This window comes from Seriola dumerili, unplaced genomic scaffold (genome assembly GCF_002260705.1).
Source record: "Seriola dumerili isolate Sdu_G_001 unplaced genomic scaffold, Sdu_1.0 BDQW01012242.1, whole genome shotgun sequence".
In the NCBI taxonomy this organism is placed as follows: domain Eukaryota; kingdom Metazoa; phylum Chordata; class Actinopteri; order Carangiformes; family Carangidae; genus Seriola; species Seriola dumerili.
This window is the reverse complement of record NW_019186497.1, coordinates 305,929-330,841: the sequence shown is the minus strand read 5'-3', so window position 1 is coordinate 330,841 and position 24,913 is coordinate 305,929. Positions and strand designations below refer to the sequence as shown.

At 39.4% G+C, this 24,913-nt stretch overlaps 1 protein-coding gene across 1 annotated transcript; it reads right to left on the bottom strand.

Moving 5' to 3' along the window:
* Positions 1-834: 834 nt before the first annotated feature.
* On the bottom strand, positions 835-21,942 carry coro2a (coronin 2A). The gene is made up of 12 exons (XM_022770108.1): positions 21,913-21,942; positions 13,292-13,492; positions 9,590-9,706; positions 8,969-9,118; positions 7,033-7,212; positions 5,999-6,115; positions 4,079-4,183; positions 3,896-3,992; positions 2,743-2,855; positions 2,566-2,656; positions 2,176-2,435; positions 835-1,762 (listed from the first exon to the last, which is right to left on the bottom strand). The coding sequence occupies exons 2-12, from the start codon at positions 13,490-13,492 to the stop codon at positions 1,625-1,627; spliced, it is 1,569 nt and encodes a 522-aa protein (XP_022625829.1). The 5' UTR covers positions 21,913-21,942; the 3' UTR covers positions 835-1,624.
* Between the last annotated feature and the right edge of the window lie 2,971 nt (positions 21,943-24,913).

Here is a 24,913-nt window from a genome sequence, read left to right as displayed (position 1 = left end):
ATGTCAACCTCATGGAGGTGCAACAGAAAGAGTCAGCTGATATCCGAAAGTCATAAGGGTAGATAACTGGCGAACATGAACATCTACACGATAATGTGCCAATCTATGTAGAAGATGTAGAGACATTTCACTGGATAAGTGAAATGTAGCTGCTCGCATTATTAAATAGATAGCGATAGCTTCCACAGTGTAAACAGTATGGCAAAATCTCTGATAGTAAACATATTTACACTTGCTGGCCACTTTATTAGGTACACTATATTTTGCCCCCCTCATGTATGCAGATGCGGTGGACAAAATATTAGAAACCCCCCTTTCAATATAATGCACTCCAGAACACCACCACCACTCGCTATAACCTTAATAATAAACATAGTAGAATTAAATTTCTGTTAATGTCAACAGAAAGTGAACATTTATAAACTTTGTGGAAGTACAATTCATGGCAGAACTGTTGTATTAGATTGCTTTAGCTTGTACAGGTGTACCTAATAAAGTGGCGAGGAGTGGCAGGAGTATATATTGTCTCATGGTTTACATTATCTCCGCTGCTCCTGATATCAGTACAGTATTTAGATATCCTTTTAGCTGATGACCAAAAACCCCAGTATCACATATTATCTTTTTACAAAGAGCAATAAAAAGCCACTCTATGGGAAAATAAGTTGAAAACCGAAAGCTACAGTAGTGGAACGCAAGCTAACTCAAAAGTGGTGCAGTGCTCAGGCTCTACAATAACTTTAAACTTTTTCCTCACAGTGACCTCACACCAGCAAAAAGCAAGCAGCCTTTAAACATGTTGTGTGCTGTATTTTCCAAAATTACAAACGTGAATTCAATTATTTTCGTTTACTGTATTTTAAAATAAATATAAAAATTAAGATCAAAACTGCTACATGGCATCAGTTACGGAATTGGCTTATACAATAGCTGCAGTGAAAAAGATTGATTTTTCACCAATTTTCCAGTCATTCAAAAATAAAAATTAAAAATAAAAAAAAAAATTTTAAAAATCAAACAAATGCAGCTCAATGGAATGGCAGAACACAGCTGGGATCATATTGTCATTCAAGCACACATACTGAACATTAAACACCACAACCATCTCCAGTTACAGTAGTTTACATAACAAAAAAAAAAAACAAAAACAACAATCACCGAGCATAGAAAATAAATTCAGCCTTATCATTACAATCATACAGGATGTCTGCTCCTGCCCTGCAACAACTTTCAAACAACTCGCAGACAGCCACATCATTCAGTCAAGACAGGCACAAACATCCTTTTATTGCATAGCTGTGAAGCATACAAAAGAAACGAGGGAAAGGTCCAAAGGTGCAAAGAGTTTTAAAACATGTTGCAGCGGGGTAAGACTCAGTGTATAAGTGTATATACATGAACAAAGAATATGTGCACCCTGTGTAGAACTGACAAAATGACAGATTGCAAACACAAAGTCAAGATTTAGATCACCCCTGTGCAGTGAGTACGCTGGGGCTCATCAGCGGAAAAAAGAGGTGAGTCAAAAGAGTGCAAAAGAGTGTAGGTGGTTAGGGTTAGTAAGTTTGTATAGTAATGCATGTATCCCGTGAGGAGGTGAGGGTGACTGCAGGTCGGGCCAATCTTAAAGTGAGCCCTGAGACTGGGAGTTTTTCATGTTCTTAATCTCAAGCTCCAGCTGTTTGACGCGCACGTCTCTCTGGTTGAGGAGCTCTCTCAGCCGTCGGATTTCCTCTTGCTGCTTGTGGAACTTGAGACGCAACTGTGGACAAGACAAATACACAATATATTGGAATATATTAGGGGGTTATTTCCACTGGAGATTGGGGAGACAGCCCCCTCAATCTGATTTTACTTACTCTAGTCTCACTCCATAGTGTCCTCTTCCTTTCCAGCTACCATAATACCAAATTTCATAGTAATCCATCCACTAGTTTTTGAGGACGTTGTCAAGAAATAGTCCGTGTATTATTAAAGTAATTAGGATATCGGAACCATGAATAGTTGAAATATTTTAGCTGAAAACTAATAATAATAATGAATAAAAAAAATTGCATTGACCTACACCATTGGAATGAATATATTGAAAATGTCAAAACTAAATGGTTATACAAACAGCGTGACATAAAACCAAAGGATGACCCGACAGGTTGCAACACTGAAATAATTCAGTACCTCATTCTCTGTCCTCGGCGGAGAACAAAGTGCAAGGTCTTCTCCGTTGCTAACGGGTGTTCGACTTTTGTCGTCGTCTGCATGGCCGCTGTCCTCTTTGCCGTCTTTGGTTCCCAGGTGGTCCTGAATGTACGCCAGCTGTAGCATGCCTGGTCTGCTCTGAGACCTGCGAGTGTCCAGAGTGTTCCCCAGCCCTTTGCTCATCTCCGAATATGAATCTGCTACTTGACTTCCAGGCTTCAGAGACATCAACACTGGGCCTGGAAAACAAAGAGCGTGACCAGGAGGAAGATGGGTTGCATATAGTCTGACAACAGGAGAAACCCCACGCAGGCCCCACCACATCGCTAACAAATACAAATGCACACACAAGCATAAGTCTTTTCGGACCTTTGTCGATGCCACTGAGCCACTCCTCTGCAGTTAAAGCAGGCTTGTTACCAGATGTCATTGGATAGATGTCTTCTTGGTACGACTCCGACTGTAAACACATACACAGGAAATTCACACCAGACACCAAAGTAGGACTCTGAGATGTATTACACTACCAAGTCCATGTACTCTTACCCTGCGGGGTACGATCATGGCTAGAGGCTCAATGAGACTCTTGATTGTCACCAGTTTGTAGAACCTGAACACCTCACAGGAACTCACATCCAGGCCTCTCTTTGGCATCACACCTGTAGGAGAACACACATGCTGAGTGACTAACTTTTTATCCTGTACTAGTGTGCTATAATATATCTGTGCTGTCACAGTAAGACAAACTCAATGAGCACTTTATTAAGAACACATTATCAGGACCTAAATTAAAAAGTTCCCATAATTTACACTTTTACGGTGTTGATCTATAAGAATATATATATTTGTGGTTTTAATAACCAATAAGAGCCTCTCTTCTGATTGGCTGTGACTGTTTTCTGATTGCTCAAATAAAAATATAGCAGATTTCAGGTAAACATTCAGAGAAACTAAATCCTGCAAGGTTGGATGGTGGGTCCGGGTGGGCGGGGCTTACGGGCACAGCTGTATAGTGATAGTGACATCACAAAGTTACTGGAGTCCTGGCAGCTCGTTTTAAGCCTCAGTTTCAGCCTCTGTGGACTGATCACTCTGATACTTTCATAGAATTAATATAGAGCCTAGACCTGCTTTATAATCAAAGCAGACATGGACATCTCCTTTATACAATATGGGACCTTTAAAACAAATTGACTATTTTTGATAGTTAGACCCTCGCAATGAATATTTTTAATTATCTACTTGTTTTTTTTTTTGTTTTGTTTTTTTAAAATGACCACAGTGAAAATAGCAGCAAAATATTAGAGTTTAAGATTTAAAAAATACGTGTATGATGTCTGTCTGTTTGAAGGCTTCACGTCATGCTGCATGTCCCTTCACATGATCTACAACCTGGCTATGATCAGCTGGTTTGGCTATTCAAATATGGTTAGCTTATTTGCACAGCAGTTTTGCTTACAGGTGCGAGAGAGTCAGCACAGCTAGAAAAGAGATGTAGTTTCCAAGCACATCATTTTTCATATATTATTTTCACCCATATTCAGCAAATAAAATTACACAACATAGCATCCAACAAAGTGGAGTTTGATTATAGATGCAGAAAGTAAAAATAAGTGAACAGGCAGCTGTGTATGTGACATGTCTATGTGATTTTACTATTGTGTGCCTGTATGTGTGTGTTTGTGTGTGTGTTCCTTACCCATTCCTTTCTGAGGTAAGTGTGAGCGGTACTCTGTTAGGTACTGGATGTATGGTTTTTCTGAGCTGATCTCATAGTACCTGATATTCCCATCACCCTGACAAGAGGCAAGAGAAGTCTTTGTAACCATAATATTTTGTGTGTAAATGTCTAGACAGTATCTGGTTGCTTTCAGAGACCCACCTTCCCAGCAAGGTAGAGCATGTGTGTGTCAGGGTCGTAGAAAGGAAAGAGGACTCCTGAGGAACCGTCCAGGTTCTCTTCTAACAAAGGCACAGACAGATCGTCCTGCAAACACACACAAAGACCAACAACTCGAACCAAAAACAACACTTAAGCACCAGCAGCATGCACACCGATCCCTCATATCAAAACACTCTATCATTTAAATCCACTTCTGCATAAGAGGTACTCTCCAGCGCTGAATTAAAAATACTCAGTGCTCAATCCCTAATCCGTGCTTCAGCCATAATCCTCCACCCACGATACACTCGCACACATCAAAATACACCAGCCTGCTACACCCACACAATAACAAACCAACAGGTGTGAGCAGGGTGCTCGGTACTGACATAATCAAGAAGAAAATAACTTCACTCCACTTTAACACAGGCTGAGTGAATTCTTCAGGTGTACCGATGAGTGGTTTAGCTTGGCCACTAATTTGTCCACAAGGTGGCAGAGTTGTGCGTCAGACTTTATGTTGTGTGGGGCTGAGTTTTACACCATCCTAAGAGCCATAAAATCATCAAGGTGAGGGAATAGTCAGATCCCTTACTCAAGTAAAAATAATAATACAACAATGTAAAGCACTATGTTACAAGTAAAATTCCTGTATTCAAAATTTTTATTAAAAGTATTGTTCATGTACCTGAAACAGAAAAGTATTTGCTTCACACAAATAATGGCTCCTGTGACTGATCTGATGATGACCTCTTTGAGCATCAATCATTTCCGTGAAACCAACTGAGAAGTTTAGAGGGGAAATGTCTATTTGGTGCAAACCCAGACATCTGAAACGTGACATTCTGTGGTTGTTTTTTTTTAAAGGTCGCAAACTTTAAAATTTAAACATTTTATAAGCTTATTTAATACTAGTAGAAAGTGCAATACTCCCCTGTGAGGTGTAGTGGACTAGAAGCATGAGTTTGCACAAAATAGACTTTCCACCACTGAAGATCATACATCAGGGTGGGAGGAGCTTGTGTGTACTACATGTTTTCATTTTGTTTTAGCACAATCCCAGTATTTGATTGACATACGAGGCCATCTGGAGCAAGAGAGATGCAAGAGAGACCACTGAAAATCCCAGTTTTTTACGTCCAAAATATTCAACTTTCCTAACCTCTCAACTTTTGTCTTAATATTTTCTTTCTATATTTATTTCAATATTCAGCCATTTGTTTACCTTATACACTCAGTGGGCAGTTTATTAGGTACACCCAAATAATAGGTACACCCAAATAATATTTAGCTTTCCAAAACGCAAACAATCTCATCACAAACTGAACATTATAAACATCATGAAGGGAGGATTCATGGCAGGACTGTTATATTAGACTGCAGTAGTTTTAGCTTGGTGTACCTGGTAAACCGGCAATTCAGTGTTAATGTCTTTTTTTCCATTTCATCCCGACTCTCTATTAATCAGGGGCTTTAATGGTGTAGATGAGGAAATAGAGCCGCCTAGAGTTGTGACCTCTCTGATGTAATAAGGTGGCCATTACTTCATTTGTAAAATTATTACTCTATTGTTGTGGCACTGTGTCTATTCTTGGGCCTACTGTTAGTTTATTTGTCTTCTCATGTGGGTTCTATACACGGGCCCCTGTAGTAAATGCATCTCCGTACTGTATATCACTATTTGATATCTTAAACTTTCTAAACTTTTTAAGTCTTTAATCCAGATTAAAGGTAACTGAGCTTTTGGTGACAAGGGTGCACTTACTGTACCTTTGTGTTGCCCTCCTGGTTCGGAGTTTTGAACCAGGTCAGATCATGAATTTCTCTAACTCTCTATAACCTGATCAGAAGTGTTCGTATGCGTCACCACATGACCAAAAATCCACGTAAAAGTTCCTGTTACTCTTTAGTTGCTCTTACCTGATCCCACAGTGCTACCTGTCGATCGTTCCAGCGTGAAGTGCCTGATGTGAGGAGCATCTTCATGTTACCCAGGATCAACACCTTACTGGCTTTGTGTGTCTTGCAGTTGGCTTCCTGCAAACACACAACCCAACATACATCAAAGAAAGCATCAAGCATTTGGCATGCACAGTATAAGATTTTTTTTATATATAAAAGGTGTAGACGAATCTGCTAACAGTATTGGCTTCCAAAACATCAATATTACAGCACAATGATGAAATGTCTCCTACATGTCCATCTACATGAGCTTGTTTGGCAGGCAAACGGAGTGAGAGCAGACTAACGTAAAGTGTGTGAGTCATTGGCTGGTGACCCAGAGGTCTATGGAGTTATGCCGTTGGCCAGTCCAGGCCAGAGGTGTCAGTTTTGGCTGTGTGGTGCTGGATGAGTGCCTGAGTGCCCAAGCTGGGAGAGGGGAAATGGAGCAGGGAACTCCCACTTATGCAATACTGGCCGTCATACTATAGTTCACCACAACTGAGGCTCATGGTTTTCAGATTTTATTGATCTCACTGAAAAATATCTGGAGCACATCGGTTGAAATTGATTTTCATTTGGATTTTATGTCCCCAGGCATTTTAAAGTTGTATTTCTAGATGCAAAGAGACACAGTTTCCAGCAAGTAAACAAGCTGCAAGTGCATCTAAGAAAAAAGGTGAGGAGCAAATTTGAGAGAAAATACAAATGAGCCGCTGATCATAGAACAGTTTCTCATTTTTAAATGATCTTTTTCACTTTTTAATATAATAAATAAACAGTGATAAATTCCATGTATTTTAAAATATAACAGAAATAAGCACTAAAACACCTGTAATTTACAGTAATATGTGTTACATTACATAGGCTGGTGCATATTGAAATAACAATATCAAAACAAGAACACTGCAGTTCCTTCAATGTTTTTGCAGGATTATTACACCAGATAAAGATACAAACAATACACACACACACACACACACACACACACACACACACACACTGAGCATTACCCGCAGTAGGTTTCCTGAGCGCGGCTCCATCAGCCGGACCCTCCTGTCCTTGCAGGTGGTGGCGAGGAGGCTGCAGTCTGTGTTGAAGGACATGGAGAGGACCACGTCTGTGTGGTGGCTGATGGTCCGTACAGGGTTCTTTATCACCTGCTCTGAACAGTCCAGGTTCCAGATCATTATCTGCAGGTGTGGGCAGACGGTGCAGAAAAACACACGCAAGCACCCGCACGCGCACACACACACACACAAATTCAGATAGTCAGTCAGATGGCAACTCAAGTAGCACTTATTTATTTCTCTTTTGAGGTTTAAAGAATAGTTAACAGGACTAGGATAGAATAGTTTGACATTTAGGGAATTATTATTATTATACTTATTTGCTTTGCTGAGAGTTAAATCATTACTCTCATTCTCACGTCTGTTCGGTAAATAGAAATGTAAATATACAAAGTAAGGCTACANTTAACAGGACTAGGATAGAATAGTTTGACATTTAGGGAATGTTATTCCCTGGAATTATTATTATTATACTTATTTGCTTTGCTTTATACTTATTTGCGAGCAGCTGGTTAGCTGCTGTGTAAAAACAAAAACAAAAACTGACATGTTGTGGTTTTATGACAAGTCTTTTGCTTTGAGGTTGCCAGGCAACCAACAGAGACTCCTCTTTTTAGTCTGGCTACATTTGAAGACTGGGTGAAAAGCCGACCAACACAGGGAGGAGATGCAAAAATCATACAAATGTATGTGTAAACCTTCAGACAGTCTTTCCTCGAAGGAACTCATGGCGCTGCACTCATTCGCACATACAAAGCCAAGAACTTTAAGGGAAAAGTTAAAATCCTGAATACTGTCTCACCTGCACTCACCTGTCAGATTGTCAAATTTTAGAAAGTTACAAACATTATTGGATACAGGGTTTGAGATGTCGTTTGATGATCCATTAAGCACTTCATCTGAATGACACTGACTTATGACTTGAGACACTGATGATTTCAAATTGATTTGGATTTCATATGCTGCATTTGGTTTTCAGACTAAAATTTATTGTCTTACGAGTTGAAACTAAAATTGGTGGGAAAGGTTAACTTAACATTTCAACTTTACAGTGTAGCAGTGTGATATTGCATCATGTCATTAACAGGCTTTTGTACATCTCTGTAAAATCCTGAGGATTAAGTGGAGACTTTTATTTTGGGGGACGGAGGTTAACATTTAACATTTCCAGTGTTACACTTCCGATGTGAACTTTTTTATGAAGGGGAATGTTCTGTGTTACAACAGGAAGTATCACGATCGTCTTATTTTACAAACTGTACTTGTTTTTGCTGTAGTATATGTATGGACATTTTCATGCTTTAGAATTGTATTTTTATTTATTTTCATGCATAAATCTGCTGGGGGAGTTGAGGCACAGATGTAGGCAGACTACAGTATAGTTTGCATTGTTGAGACCCTGTTTGCCAGTGAGGGGCATTTAGTGACTTTGCTGATGATGTCATACAGGCACAGAGAGCATTAATGCAAGAGAAACCCTGTGACTGTTCTGTTTCTTCACAACTACACGTGCCTTTGCTGGTGTTTGACATTGAAGTACTCAAAGACAGTCCTGGGAAGAGTGATGCTTCCCTTCAACACAACAACACAACACAGTCAGACCCACTACAACAGCACAGCTACCACAACTCATGAGGTAGAATGCAAAATGCTTGTGATGCTTCATACAGTAACTCAGGAAAATGCTGTAATAATCAGTGGGCTGTATTGTAGCCGCAAGCCATCTTTACAGCTGTGACCTGTTTGGCTGCATTGTAATACAGAATTGCATAGTATATGTCACAGCACCTCCTGAGTTCATTTCTTGTCATACAGCCATTTAGCCAGAAACGCCCACAAGTTTGTGCTACGGCTAGTGTGTATGTGTACAGTGTGTCACCTTGTAGTCGTAGGCTGTGCTGAACAGGATGTTGTTTGCAGTCGGGTGCCACTCGATGAGGCTCACTCTGCGGCTGTGACCCTGAAGCTCCTTCCACGGTACTGTAAGGTTCTTCAGCACACCATGAGGAGGGATCTCCCACACTTTCACCTACACACATAGACACACACACAACACCAAATTAATAAAACACACAAAAAAAAAACCCTAAAAAAATCAATCTCTGCACACAACAGCTCTACAGTTATATAAAATACCCAGTGTGGGAATAATCGCAGGAAGTACGGTCCACTGAATATGGAAAATAATTGATACAACCCAAAGGCACACTTTTTAAAAATTGTGTTAAGATGATACAAAACCTGTTGACTCTTCATCTCTCTTTCTGTCTACAGGGATTTTTGCTGAGCCTCTCTGCGAGGTCAGAGCTGAGGAATGTGAGGAATGACTTCTAGTTCTTCTTAAGACTAAACTGAAAGGCAGTAGAATCGTCCCCCTGCTGTTACATGCTCATATTCCAGAGCAAATGATAACATGTCAGTGAACCTTTTGGAAAATGTGCTGACTGTGTGTGTGTGTGTGTGTGTGTGTGTGTGTGTGTGTGTGTGTGTGTGAACAAACCGTCGTGTCCTCGGAGCCGGAGGCGATGCAGTAGTCATTGAAGGGATTCCACTTGATGTCTAACACGTTGCCTCTGTGGCCCGATACTCTGGGGTGGTGAGGGTCCACTTTACCCGTCTGACAGGGGGATACCCAAAAATAAACCAACAGAATTAGTAACACTTTACTTTAAATCCCCCTATTAGTATTAATGCTTTATAAAACACTACAATATTGTTATAAGCAGGCATAAGGACATATTTAGTGTTTATCAATGTACAGTTTTTGTCAACAACTGTAACTTCTCCCATGAAGACCTATTTTATATTGTTGTAATAATACATAGTAAGGTTAGAGAGTATGGCCCTGGAGTTTAGTTCAGTCTCTTTTCTCAGGTTATTATTTATTCTATTCTAAATGCTGGTATTTTTTATTTTATTTCGTTTTGCTTCTTACCTACCCCATTTGATTTAAGGTTTGTGTTACTGCTATAACACAGGCACTTCCTGTTGGGATTAATGGAGTACTCTATGTATCTAACTGGGTGTTTACTACATGCATAAAGCCACACTGTGATTAAAAAAAACAACCTTTATTTACAAACTACAAACATTCCAGGAATTAAGAGAAACAACCCAGTCTTCTTTTATCCGCAGGGTTTGATTTCCTATAAAAAGAACCACCTTAAAGTGGAGTTAAAACATTCAAAACAAAGGCAAATCAGCCATTCATTCATACAGTACAGTAGGCCTTCATTTCAAATCTGTTTTGTCAGAGACCCTGGCTAAAATAGCAGCATAATTATGGTACGTAGAACCAACATACGTAGAAGGGAAGAGAGGAAGGAAAGGAATTTTTTTTCCCCCCAAAAGATCAGAAAACAGTAAAGAATTAAAACTATACATTGGAAGAACTGCACTTGCATCCTCTAAGTTCATGTTGTTAAAATCGTTTAAGCCGACTTGTGTCTGTAATTTTAGTTTTTTTGTAGTTTAATCCAAGTGGACCCAGCTGCCCACATGAAAGCTCTTTGACGGAGCTCTGTACGTAGCGTTGGTAAAGAAAAGAGCAGCGTGTCCTGAGAGTGAGAGCTGCAGTCTGACACTGGACAAAACTTAAAGCAGCATTAACTGATGTTTTGGCCACTTAGGGGCAGCAAAACGAGTTGGAAACACACTATTGACATATTATCACCTAGTAAGGTTGTTCTGGAAAAAGTGTTTGCAAACAGCCATCTAATGAGAGTAAGTCAAATATTCACTGTAGTTACTATACACTAAGGGAAATATCTCTTTTTTATTCTCTAGTGGCTAAATGAACCAGCTAGTTGCTAACTTTGAAATAACCACCTTCACATTGCATGTAGGAATTTGAATCAACTGTTAAAAGAGTACTCCAGTGATTCAGCGTTCAGAAGGATCAAAATCAATGCAGTAATACCAGAGATATTGTCTGTTTTCATGCACTCATTTTACTTGTCAAAACCTGCTGCCCAAATATTACCCACAATGCAACTCAACCGCTAGCACTTCAGTCTGAGATTCTTATGCTACCAGTGGTTTATGTAGCCTCGAGCCGCTATGCTCGAGCAGAGATGTGTTGCAGGCTGCAGAGGTTTGGTAATTGCACATCTTTCTCTCTCCACACCAACAGATTAATTCATTTTCAGACTTTTCATCTTCAGACCAAACTGACGCTGCCTCAAGTGACATCACTTGTGTCAGTTTATCAGATTTTGCACCGCTCCCTCTTGAGCCTTAAAAGGCTTTACACATCTTTTTTCACATATGTCCCTAACACCTTCAAATTGACTTGTAAAATGTGAAAAATCAGTGGATCTCCCCTTCAATATAAATTATTATTGATTAGTGCAGCTTTAAAGACAGCCAGTTGCACAGAGTATCGAAACAGGACAGGTCGATCTGTGCACGTTAGGACAGGTATTGGCTCTTGCAAGCAATCAAATCCTCCATGACTGAGGAGTCATTGAGTCTTACTGAAGATTTTTTTCCCTCAACAAGACTGCTAATTATGCTGTTTGTATGAACAGAACCTTCTATCAACTGACACACACACCCGCAGGCTAGATTATTGTGCAAGTAAAGTGTGTTTGGAACCAGGGAATGATGTAACCATTATGTGTGCTTCCAGCTAACCCGACACAGGCACAGGTAAGAAGAACACAGTACTTCCGTTCTTATATTTATGTGTGTTAACTATGTTCTCCACAGAACAATAGCTTATCTGTAAGTGCACACACACATAGGTGGGATGTGAGGGCGGTGGAAGGGGGGGGTGCAGAAGTTTCACTTCTTCAAGACAGGAGGGGAAAGAGGGGGTCAAAAGATGAGTTATGTCATTCCTAAGCTTATATGCAATTCTTGCCCATGCCAGGAAGATGGTGATAATTCACCAAGACAATTTAAAATACGGAGACAGACGGGAAGAGGGAGAAAAGGAGGGAGAAGTGTTCAGCTTGATGAATCACTCTGCAGTGAAGATATACAGGGGGACTGTAAATTTAACCTGCACACGAGTGAAGCGGTCTGGCTGAGTTTAGTTGAGAGATCAGTATTGTTACTGATAACACCAGTAGGTGTGATAATATACATAAATAATGTCTGGATGAGTGTTGGATGAAACACATTTAAGATGAGGTTGGTGAGGGAGACATGATAGAATAATGAGGCTGGGGGGGCAGCAGACCACATGTGATGTTTAGGTTGTAGTGAATGAGCTGCCGGGGCTTTCCTGGTATTTAGAGATTCTTTTGGCTCCACTGCTGCTGTGCTATTTATATTCTGAGAGCAGAGCTGTCTTTTCCAGGTGTGCTGTGAGTGCAGGAGCATAGAGAGGCCATGAAAGACGGTTATGCCCTACCTTAGTCATTTCTGACTTAAACTGCCAGCATGAAAACAGACAATTCTGTTTTAAAGTTTCCTGAAGTTTGCAGAGTACTTACAGGATAGTTTTATTTTAGTCATCTGATAAATACTGAATATGCAACACTCAGGGTTCAAAACTGCTCAGGGAAAAGTTCTGATCTCAGATTACCCATTAAAAACAGACGAGGATGGCACAATAACTTTCAATAAAGCTTTAGAAAACCCCATTATTTGAACATTGTTTCTAGTACTTTCTACACTAATGTTTAGACTGAACATTCATTAAGTTTCACTTTAATATTCAGTGCGATATTGGCTTTATGTTAGCCATTTTCTATTTTGAAGGGAGGATTAATTTCTTTTGTTTTGCACTAACCACTCAGTGGCAAGTGAAGTAGTATATCTGGCCTATTTACGTTATTATTGGTCAACACAGAAGCTCCAGTTGCAATACCAATTTAAGATTCATTATTTCTGTGCCTCAACTTTCAACAGCCTATATAACTACATCCATCTCATCTATCTAAAAATCACCTAAAAAAAACTGTGATCAGTTCTGTAGTTTTCCAGCGAGAGAAACACAATGTCGGTGAGGACAACACTAGACTCAAATAGCTTTAAAAAAAAAAAAGAAGAAATTCAGAGGTCAGACTACTTTTCGCTCCTTGTAGCAAGATAATTTGTCGCCCATCAGAGTACAAATCAATGAAACTTTGGCAACATATCACTGGATGCCTTATCACCATTTTGAGTGAAATAATGCATGAACCACTTAAAAAGACATCAGGACAAAAATGACATCAGTCTGTAAATTCAACCATGAGGTGCAGATACTCACATGATGGATCGACAGGACCAGGAAGGCCCCTCCCCCGGCACACTCAGTGATGACTGCCAGGAAACGTGGGTTGACAGCACAGAAGTTGTTGTCCTGGACGCTGCGTGTGATTGGCACGCCATCATAGCAGCTCTCCTTGGTGGCGGCCTTACCAAACACGTGGCGGAACTTGGAGCTGCGGTACTGAGGACGCCATGTCATCTGAGAGAGCAGAGAGGGAGGGAGGAGAGGAGAGGTCAGGGAAGGAGAATCATCCATCTTGCACAGTTATGGTGACGGGGCTTTTTATAGGTGTTGATACTGCTGCTCCTTTCTCTCAAGCAAACAGAGCAGGGTAATGGTAGATATGACTAAATCTACAAAACATGAGCAGCATTCACTCTGCAGTAGCATCACATTGAAAAACCAACTTATACTACTTAAGTATACTACTTATACTAACCTACTATTTGGCCAATTCATTCATGTTTTTCTATCATTTATAAGATTCCATTCTGATGGCTGATAAAGTGTCCATTTTTCCCATTTTACTCCTAGTTGTGCTTCTTGTAGCCAAGATATGTGTTAATTTTTCCATTAAGAAGATTCATTCCCCTATTATTTGGTCATTTGTCAGTGGCGCTACCTTCCCCACTGCTTTTTTTACTTGCTACAGTATTTTAACCAGATATCCGTTGTTTCCCATTACACTTTCTTCAGATGAAATACAGAAATGAATTATAATGGTACTTTCACTATAAGCTTTGATTCTGATTTGGATCACACCATTCACTTGGAGGAATCTGCTTTGATGTATTTTCTAGCCTATAGTAATGCCTTAGTAGAAGGTATCTGTATAATTCATGTGTCCAAAAATCAGATTTGTGATTATGTTGAGTTGACACAGTGAATTTCACTTTTTTGTGAAGTTTAGGACTTGTGTTGTTGAACTGTCTTACACCAAAATTACTTCTCATCTTGTGGTGTTCCACAGGGCATTATTTTTGTCCCACTTTTATTCCCATTAATTTCTAATGATGTGAGTTTTGCTGTTGTTATATTTAGATTCTGACTATTCTGCTTTTCTTGTGTCCCAGATTTATAAGAATGTGGTAAAACAATCACTGAGTTTTTGAACGTCCAGCAGTTGCTGGTAGATAACTTATCACTTCATTTGGAAAAAAACTGTATGATTTTCATCTAGAGCAAAAAGACTTAGTCAGTGTAATAGATTTAAATGCACAATGTAATGGAAAAATCATTGAATAAGCAATATTTATGACAGGTGGTGTAATATGTCAACATGTGTCTGGTGAGCATCTAAGAACAACAGAACTACAGAACAACAGGGACAGTGTCAGGATCTAGTGTCATTATTACAATGACTTTCTCTTTATATTGCCACTTCAAAGCTTCCAGGAATTAAGATTTGCATATCTAAAAATAAATTAGACACCGGCTTGTGCTGCATCCTCAAATCTACAGTCAAATAAGTCATTTTGAATATATTAAATTTACCATGCTAGTGAGCCAGACTAAAACAACCTCAAAGGCTTTGATTTCAACTATTTATGTTTTTGGGTTGTCTGTCCATACGTCCCATTCTCATGAACGTGGTATCTTAGGAATGCCTTTGGGGAATTTCTTCCAGTTTCGCAGAAAAATGAACTTGACCTCAAGGAGGAACTGAATTTGAAAAAACTGAACAGATTTGGTGGTTATAGGTCAAAGTTATAGGTCAAATCATGGGTTCATACATGAATTATGACTTAATTCAACACAAATATCTAATAGGGTAAAATGAGGAAGTGATGACACTTTATATCCAAACAGTTTATTGTTTACTTTACTCAGTGCTGTAATTCAGAAAGGGGAGATTGTGACAATATTTCCTGAAACTTCACTAGTGTAAATATGTTTCTGTTTTATTTACAGATCTAAAAGACTTGTTATGTGGGGATAATTGAATCAATTTGTTTGGTTGGGAAAACATTTTCCTAAATATTGTTGCTGTAAAGGGGAATATGCTTAGACCTGGCATGAAAACAATCACCGCAGATAAGTGTGAAACCTTGTTTATGGTTTAAGGATGTATAGGATGTATGAGATCAGGTTAGTTATTGAGTTACTGTTTCCTCTTTCTTTATGTTAGATCATTTGTTTATGTGTTGTATATGACAATATTTATAGTCAGACTTTAATTATGTTTTGTGTTACAACCAGATGGCTTATCTAATAATGCCAGTATTGATGTGAGTTATCAGGGTTTTTCCTTGATTAATATTTCTTGGCCACAATTTTTGTATGAAATTGTTGTTTGTTGTTGTTTTTAAGACTATTAATCAAGTCCCCCAATCAAGTGTATTACCCTTAATGAATAAAGAGAGGAACACCAATGAAACTTCACAAACATTGAGTCTCTTTTTAGCCACTTTCCTTAAGCCAGTCAATGCATATGTCATTATTGTGAGAGATACAGTAAGTGGCTCTGGTCCACAGGGACAAGGCCCGGCCAGCCAGCATGTCTGCTCTGCTACTCTGCCTGGCTCCCTGCCTGCCTGCTGCATGGTCATTACTTATGAATTAGGGGTGGAGGAGGTTGATGGACAAGATGTTAATGCAAAAAAAATGGAGCCAAACAACAACTCAAAGCAGACGCAGAGAGAGCAAAGAGGCGGCGGGGGACAACACAACAAGAGGTGGTAAAAATTAATCACAAGTATCTGTTTTCTTAGAAATCACACATCACCTGAAAACAATCCTGCCCCTAAAAACTATGACATCATTCTGCTGATTTATGTGGACTGCTCACTGGTGATTCATGATGGCTAAATAAATACAACCAAGTGTGACGTCACAGTGAGTGAAGTAAAAATAACAGTATTTGGTTAGCATGATGCAGGTGTGGCTGCAGCAGTGCTGCCTGGAAAGAGGCTGAGCAGGGAAACTGAGGGGGAGAAGGAAAAAGGAGAATCCCAGAGTAACAGAAAAGGACGGGTAGAGATCATGACTCTCCATGTCTAAGCTTTCTCTTCCACCTCTCACCTTCTACCCCCGGGCCATCATTGAGAGCTTAATATCGTCACGCAGGAATGTTTCTCCACCTGACAAAGAGCTTCATTAAACTTCTCAGGTGTTTCAGAGTCTGAGTGCCTCTAAAACACAATCCGCCATATCCATATGATCATCTGTGAAGTTCAACTTGTAACGTTCACAGTGTTAACCTCTCAGAATTTGTTGCACATTTTGCCCTGCTTCAATAAACTAAACATTGACAAAAGAATTGTATAAAATTTAAATAATAGGGCCTTGTTACCTTTGCAGCTCTGTGAGACTGGACTTTGAGCTAAATGCTAAAGCAATATGGCAATAATAAGGCAAAATGTTTACACTGACAAAAACTAACATGGTGATGTACAGCAAGTATAATGTTTATACTAGCATGTTAACAGTGCTAACAGTTGACATTAATAAAGCACAGCGGGTCATAAACCAACGTGTTTATCAAATTCAAATATTGACCTGATGATGGCGCTGGATGAAAATTTAGGGATTCATCCTTAAGGTAACATCAATGTATGAACCAAATGGCATCATGGCAATCCATCCAATAGTTGTTGAGAAATTTCACTCAAAACCACAAATATTAATGTCATGGTGTTGCTAGAGAAAAAAATGGGATCACACAAGTCTCTACGATTCATCCTCTGGGGACCATGAATGTCTGAAAGTTTGTTTTTTTTAGTGTGAACTGAAGTGGTGGATCAAGTGACCTATAGATCAGCAATTTTAGCTCCATTGTTAGCATGGCTAAAAATGACTAATTGATGAACTGATTATCAAGAAAATAACTTTAATTTTGTGTTATTCAAATTATCAATGAATGAACTAATTATTTCAGGTCTAACCCACATTTTTATGTATACTTTGGACTTCCTTAAATATACTATAAGAACCTTTAGTGGTTCTTATAGTCGTTAAGTTATTCCAATTATGTAAACTCTAATTTCTCTCTGTGTTGCAATGCAAAGTCTCCAACATATGTTACTGATCATTATCACCCTTTGTCTTTGTTTTGTTATGGTAGAGCAGAGCAGGTGGAATTTCTTTCACAAATATTTAAGGTGAACTTCCTTATAGGAACTAGAATATAGGCCGACACCCATGAGGGCGTGAGAGGAATCAACTACGTGACAGACATGAACTGTTCCATACTTTCTATTTCAACATTTGACAATTTGAATGCTTCAGCAAGTGGGTGTATATTTTTGACAAAGGAGTGAATGCAGCGCTCAGTAAGCACCATGCACTTACAAACTGGAGCACATCTGGGTTGATATAAATCAGCATTCATGTTCTGCTGAGGCTTACAAGGCCAGAGAGAGAAGCTTCCAGGGCAAGAAGCTAAGACATCTTGTCACATCTAAATCAGGTTGTAATCAGGCCAGTGGCAGCTTCCTCTCAGCTGTGTGTTACAGCAGGTACACACAGCGGGCTGCATGGTGGGCGGAGTCTCTCTCTGCACCTCGCAGAACTGATGATGAAAACACTATTCTAGTTATTTTTACACCGGCTTCTTGCTGATCAAAAGACTGTCAGGCACGTTCACTGACAGCAGGAAAAAACAATTTTATTCACAAGAACTATCTTTGACAGGCTTTATGATGCAGTCCATTTTGTCAGAGGGAAATTTATTTAAGTCCATGACCAGTGAGTCACAGCGGCAAAAGGGCTGTAAAAACAGTCATAAAACTAAACTGAAAACACAGATATGATTTTTAAAAAAAGAGATATATTGTACATCTGGTTTGCTCAGCCAGAGTTCTTGTGTGGGTCTGTATATGTGCATAGCATTCACCTATCCCTCACCTACAGGCTGTCTTTTAAGCACCTCATAACTCATAAACATGCACACTAGCAGCCACTCCTCTCTTTGGCTCGCCAAGGCTCTCTGCTGTAGGAGGGGGAGTTCAAAGTTTACTTACTGGTGTCAAGATATCGGTTACTCAAGCAGCACAGGGCCTAAAGCTATGAAAGAAAGAAGCAGAAGTCTGCTAATCCAAACACTCCCATCAATGTACTATCAATACCTGCAACCATTTGTCTGCAAGGACTCCTGGCCCTTTCTTATCCTAAAAATATTGACCTTGTGACACCGAGCCTAATCCTCTATCTAAGGCGCGCACCGGCCCTGCTCTCTCAATCTGTGGATGTAATATTTTGTAAACGCTCACAGTGAAATTCAAGACAAGGAATGTACAGGTGTTAAGATACGCTGAGGCAGTATGTGTGTTCACATATTCATTGTGTGTGTTTGAGTGAGTGAGACACACTTCCTTTGGTTTAGACTGTCTGATATCATACACAGATGACAGCTAGCAACCTCTGTCTTGTAATAGGATAACAGCCTCACTGGTAATCCAATAGCAGCTACATTGCTATATGTGCACATGTGAATAAGTATGAAAGGATAAAGACAGGATATGGATGTGTGTGTTTGAGTCACTGTGTTTATCTGGAGAATCTTTCAGCTTTGTGCATACATGCATCATATACATAAGCTGTGAATGACTGCTGAAGAACAAACTATGGATGCACATTTTCTATGGTGCTGCAAAGAAAACTGAACTTAGTTACACCATCTGTGGGAAGGTGTGTTTGTGCAGACATCCATGCTGTCATGCACAAATTCACGCAAACATAAAAACACATCTTAGTTTCTCTTTTGTCAAAACTACGCCAGTGCATCAGCGGCAAAGTGCAAACATGTTCACATTCTCTTCCCCACTTTAGTCATTTCATCCACGTCACATTTGTACATTCAGATTTTCAGATTAGCTCACGATTGTCCTTTATTCCTAGTGGGTGTTTTACAGGTGTATGAAATCATGAACAGACAAAAGTGCATTAATGATTAACATACACAGGAGACTGCTGGGCAGGGTGTGGATCATTTGAATGAAGCCAATCAACTCATGGATGAAAAAAATCCATGTCAACTTCATTGTGGGATTTACATTATGTATTGTCAAAATGTAATTCATTAGGTTTTCTTTGAATCCTTATTCCACATTTTTGTACAAAAAAAACTAGAAAACAAGAACAATAACTTAATTATACAGTACTGTGAAAATTGTTTTCTAAATCTATTAAAAATAGATATGAATAAGTAGCTGAAACTTAAATTACTCTAATTTTCATGGTTTTGGCCAATGTTTCTATCTGTTATGACAATGTTGTTCTGAGATCTGGGGAGACAGTGAGTTCGCTACAAACAAGCCAACAGATTCTGAACCACTTTATCTGGAAGTAAAACTTGGGCACACGTGAAATGTAATAATCCCTGGTTGCAGAGGAAAACTGTGTGTATGCACAAGTCAAAGTCGAACCAGGAAGTTGGTCTGTTGACTGTGGTGGACATTTACAACCAACAAGTTGCTTTCCTTTTTTTATTTTCTAGCAAGTTTGGTTAACCAGTCGGTTTATTTACAACCTGTCTGAAGGTCTGTTTGTAGTACACTGTTATTATCACCAATAGAAACGAAGAGAAAAATGAATGATACCTAAGTTGTAATAAACTGGAATTATCTGTTGATGGTGATTGTCCTAAGTAGGTTCAAAGACGACTAAGACAAAACTCATCTCAGCCATGTATTGAAGATTTTCATAAATTTCTGTTAAGTCACTATCTATCACTGAATGAGGTAACACAATGGTGACTGAGTCTATGGCCCGCTGATTAAAGTTTTTCAATATTTATATATTTGCAGTTTTATAAACTGGGTGTCTGTGGCGACATCCCAGAAAAAATGCTGTATTAAGTATCTGCTAATGCAAACCAAACATTTTCTATTGCTGCAGCTTCACATTGAAAGCTTTTAATTGACGCACCACAAGTTGACGTATGAAGTATAGTTACAGAAAATGCAACGTGTTTATCAGTGAGCTTAGCACTCACCGAAATGCCAAAAAATACCAAAAATGCATCTACAAAACAAGACAACGGTAATTTTCAGCAATTTCTGACAGCGGATCAGTTTGAAATATTGCAGGGAGTAATGGAACCAGTGTGAGTTGTTAGATGGAGAGCTGCAGGTGACAGGCTGCACACCTCCAACGTCTCACCCAGGTACTGTGACTCAGTACCTGGCAGCATAAAATCAGAATACGGTTGCTCACAGATTGATGGGAAAAGTCCAATTACTGCCTGACCTCTTTAGTAAAATGTCAACAGCTTGTTTTGCTGCCCCCAGAATTCTCTGACCTGCAGTACTGAACTGCATTCGCTGTTACCACCTGAAACTACAGGTGCCACAAAATCAACCAGGAAACCTGAAAGCTTTGAGATTGCCACTTTAAGGCTACAGGGCGAGCAGGTATCCCATTAACTCATTGGTTTCCATTGGGAGTTTTCCATCATTTACACACCAAGGAGAGTGGACAGTTTCTGCTGTGAGTCCATTAGCCTATGAGGAAAATGCAAAGATAAAGTGCAAGACAATACAACACAAGTCATGGATGCACTTACACACAGAGATTCTTACTGTAAATGGACACAGGACAACCAATACATAAGCAGAAAGTAAGGTGTGTATTGTTTTGGTACAAATATGAAACCCAGGTTTTGGTACCAAATAACAAAAACTACATTTCTTAATACTTTCTCTTGGGCGGTATAAACATGTTTTATCCCCTCTTTTATATGCCAGGCTACTGAATGCATCTGTCTTAAATAAAGAATTTTGCCTGAGTATGATTAAGTTAGAAAAATTGATTTAAAAAAGGAAAAATATGATCAAAGAATAAGTAAACCAGCCTGAGAAGCCAATCGAGCACATTTCGATCAGCACTCTAAAAGCGCTGAGCTTCGATACCCCGGCCCTGACTACACTTCCACAGTTTGGACCAAAACCCACAGCTCACAGATCCATAATCCTTTGACGTGAGAAACAGGATACCAAGCTTAATGAAAAGACCTCAAACAGACTGCCATTCAAACCACAAGGCACATATTTCAGTGAATGCGAATTTAGTGTTTTCAAGGGTGGACGCCACCATAAATAACCATCTGTGGGTAGAGATGACTTGACTGGGACGGTGGATGATGATGTCATTTTCACTGTTGTGGAACAACTTCAGTTTCATATTGACTTTTTTTTTTTGTCGTCAGCAAAAAAAAAAGAAAATACTTCCACGCTTATGTCGGCGAATGAGTGGCTACGTGTCCAAGTTTGGGGTAATAGGATAATTAAAATAAATCTGTGCTGTGCAGGGAAAGTTTTTTAAAAATAGTTTTTCCAAATATGCATGGATTCAGGCAAAGGGCTGGTTTGAGGGAAGATTTCTGTTTCATCTTGTTCAAGCCTGTCTCCTGCACACATACTCCTGAGTTTGAATCCCCAGGCTAAAAAGTGAGCTCTCTCTTTTTCTATCTCTCTCTCTCTCTCTCACTCACTCACACACACACACACACACACACTAAAGAGTAAAAGATCGATAACAGATTGTCAAATTGCAGAGACAGAAAAGAAAATCAACAGAGAGACATCTCAGAAAAGAACGAAAAAAGAAAGAGTGTGAGCAATTGAGCAAGAGGGAGTGCGAGGGGTGTGAGAGAGGACTGGGAGTTCAGCAGCACTCACCCTGTCGAGTGAGTCGTCACTGGCACAAGGAGGAGCAGCAGGTCCTTGAGAAAAAGTTAGGTCTCTGTGTCTGAATGGCAACCGAAAGAATGAAAAATCCCTTAAAAAAACCCCAAAAAAAAAAAAAAAAAAAAAAGTCACTCTTCTTGCTTTATCTCAAGCACATGGAGCTTCTGTTTGTCAGCTACGCACAAACACATGCACACTAACACATACACACACACAAGCACACACAGACATACACACACACACACACACACAAGCAACCTGTCCAAAATCTTAATGTCCCGTCTAAGAAGAGTCCTGACCGAGCTTCTTCTTTGACGTGCACACAGACAGACAGACAGACAGTCAGAGGAGACGGTGGGTGTGTGTGTGCAGCATGAAGGCCAGAGCGTGTGTGAACAAGCAGGGGGAGAACGCAGGAGTGCGTACACTCCCGGAGAGGGGAGGTGACTACAAGGAGAGAGAGAGAGAGAGAGAGAGAGAGAGAGAGAGAGAGAGAGAGAGAGGGAGGGAGGGAGGGAGGCAGAGAGAGCAGGTAATCACACTCCCTCTCTTTCCTTGAGTGCCGCTCCCTCTCGTCACTCCTCCAGTTTGCTCAATCAGGATGTCTCACTCCATCTTTGAGGGGAAGGAGGAGGGAAGGAAAAGTGCAGACGCTCATCAGATGTGTCTTTTTCTTACTAAATTTGCAGCTAATTAATGTACAGTTTTCCTAGAAAGACTGACGGAAGAATTAGTCAATTCATGCAATCAGCAACTGATCATTAATTTATTGTCTCAGCAAAAATGCTAAAATCTTGCAGGGGTTAGCTTCTCAAATGTGAGAATTTGCTGCTTTCCTTTGTCATATATCAAAGTTTAGTTTTGGACAAATCAAGAAGTTACATTGAGCTGTGGGAAGTTTGAATGGGTGTTTTTCACTACTTGTTGACATTTCATTGATTAACTATAAGGAAAATAATTGTTAGTTGCTGCCCTACATCCATTACAAAGTTTATTGATTTGGTCCCTTTTAAATTCAAAGATTTTTCAATAAGCCAAAGAAATACTTTTGAACAGCTTTTAAATGCAAAAAGAATGAACAAAACAGTAAAAAAAAAAAAATACACATAGTGCTGGTGCTCTGCTAAAATTTTAATAAAGAAAATAAAATCACAGCAGTGGAATAAATTAATCGAAAGTAGAGGAAAGTGGCATCACTATGGCCTAGGTGTTAAAACGGGTACTTCCAAAAAGCTGAAAAATGTATTTTTATTATTATTTTCATTATCGACTATTCTGCCAATTATGTCCTTGATTAATTCTTTAGTTTATGAAATGTTAAAAAGTAAGTGACACTACACTGACATATACAGGCTGCTTTTGATTTTGGATTTTCAATCGAAAACCCAAAGATGTTTCATTTACTAAAGATATTTCATCATCATTTTAGCTCTATAATTATAAGCACAGCCATGCAAGAAGGACTGATCACAATCAAAGCAGCAGAGGCTTAGATATTTTGACTTGTAGTATAGAAACACTGGATTACACATTTCCCATCATGCAACTCATTTGCATCTTTAGTTTGTTTGTTGTTAGACTCTCCTCGCCTGATTTTCTAAACTCCTATCGTATCGATCCACAGGAGACATTATAAAAATGCTTCTACTGGCTGGGTAGCACTCCTCATGAAGAGTAAATGGAAATTACGGAAATGCCCCTTTAAAAGTTTAATAGACAAGCACAACATCCCTGCTGCTGAGTCCACTCAGGGACTTTTGCTATATCTGATCCATGTCTCTCCCCTGTGACCTCTCCAAGGGAGAGATGCTCAAGAAATACACAGACTTTTAATTTGAAAGAGGCTACAGTTGGGACACATTTTCAAAGCAAAAAGGGACTTTCCTTTGCATACCTGACTATTAGCTGTGTTAGCTTTTTGTATCAATTCATTCATTCTTGAGCTGCAAAAAACAAGAATGTAGGCCAGATGTTCTCCACTACAAAGACACCAAACTAATATTTCTACTTAATGTAATAATCTCTGGCAGTCCCTCTCAAACCATCTGTCCTCTGTGAAGTTCAATCCGACACTCCTCAACCCAAGCACCTTCAACTTAAAAGCATAAAGGTGCAACCTGCACACACAATTAGATTGGCTGGATTGTTTGGCAAACAGCCAGCTGCTAAAAATGAACTCAACCGTTCACATGGCTGCTGCTGTACAACGGTGGTCATCGCTCCGAGTCAAACTCAAACATTACGTAATGACACATCAGCGCCAGGCTAGGCTAGGCTATCAGGTCGATATGAGGACGGGGTGAAAAAAGCTGGCCACTGACAGCTGGCCTTCACATGGTCAAACAGGGGTGTAGCCAGGGGGCTGATCAATCGTTGTTATTGCAGAAACGTGCATGCCTGCACGCCAGTTGTAAGCACTATTCCTGTAATGCAATGATTAAATCTTGGTGAGGTGTAGGTCTTTAACATTAACTTGGTTTCTTTTATCCATGTGGTTGTGTTCAGAGTTATTTAATGACGGATTTATCCTATATTGTTTAATCTCTGGATTTGTTTAATGCTAGTTTAATGTCCTTCCTTAATTTTGTCAATATGCTTTATTTGCACTCTTGTGAGTTTAATATACAACTGTTGGATTTTTGCCTTTGCTTTTACTGTCCCGTGCACACAGGGTGTCCATGCAAAGGAGTAAACTGCTCTCACTGGATCACAGTGTACGGATAAAAGCTGAATAAACAGATTTAACAAGAGTTGAATGTTGAATATTTGTGACTAAAATATCAACATTCAAAGTTGAAGTTCGAACTTTACTTCTGATTTATTAAGTAAAAGAACCAAATCTGCTTCATCAGGACTGAGAGGGTGTGGTTCACTCAGATTTTGGTTTTACTGAATCTAAGAAAAAAGGTTTTTAGGGGCTTAAAGTACATATAATCACCATAACAATAATTATTATGGTGAATGACATCTTTTACAATGGTGTATATATTAT

Coding starts and splice junctions, on each gene's coding strand:
- coro2a (XM_022770108.1), bottom strand. CDS start 13,492: ATGACATGGCGTCCTCAGTACCGCAGCTCCAAGTTCCGCCACGTGTTT. Junction 9,707..13,291: donor TGGTCCTGTCGATCCATCAT/GTGAGTATCTGC, acceptor TCCCCCTGTCAG/ACGGGTAAAGTGGACCCTCA. Junction 4,184..5,998: donor AGGTAGCACTGTGGGATCAG/GTAAGAGCAACT, acceptor GTGTGTTTGCAG/GACGATCTGTCTGTGCCTTT.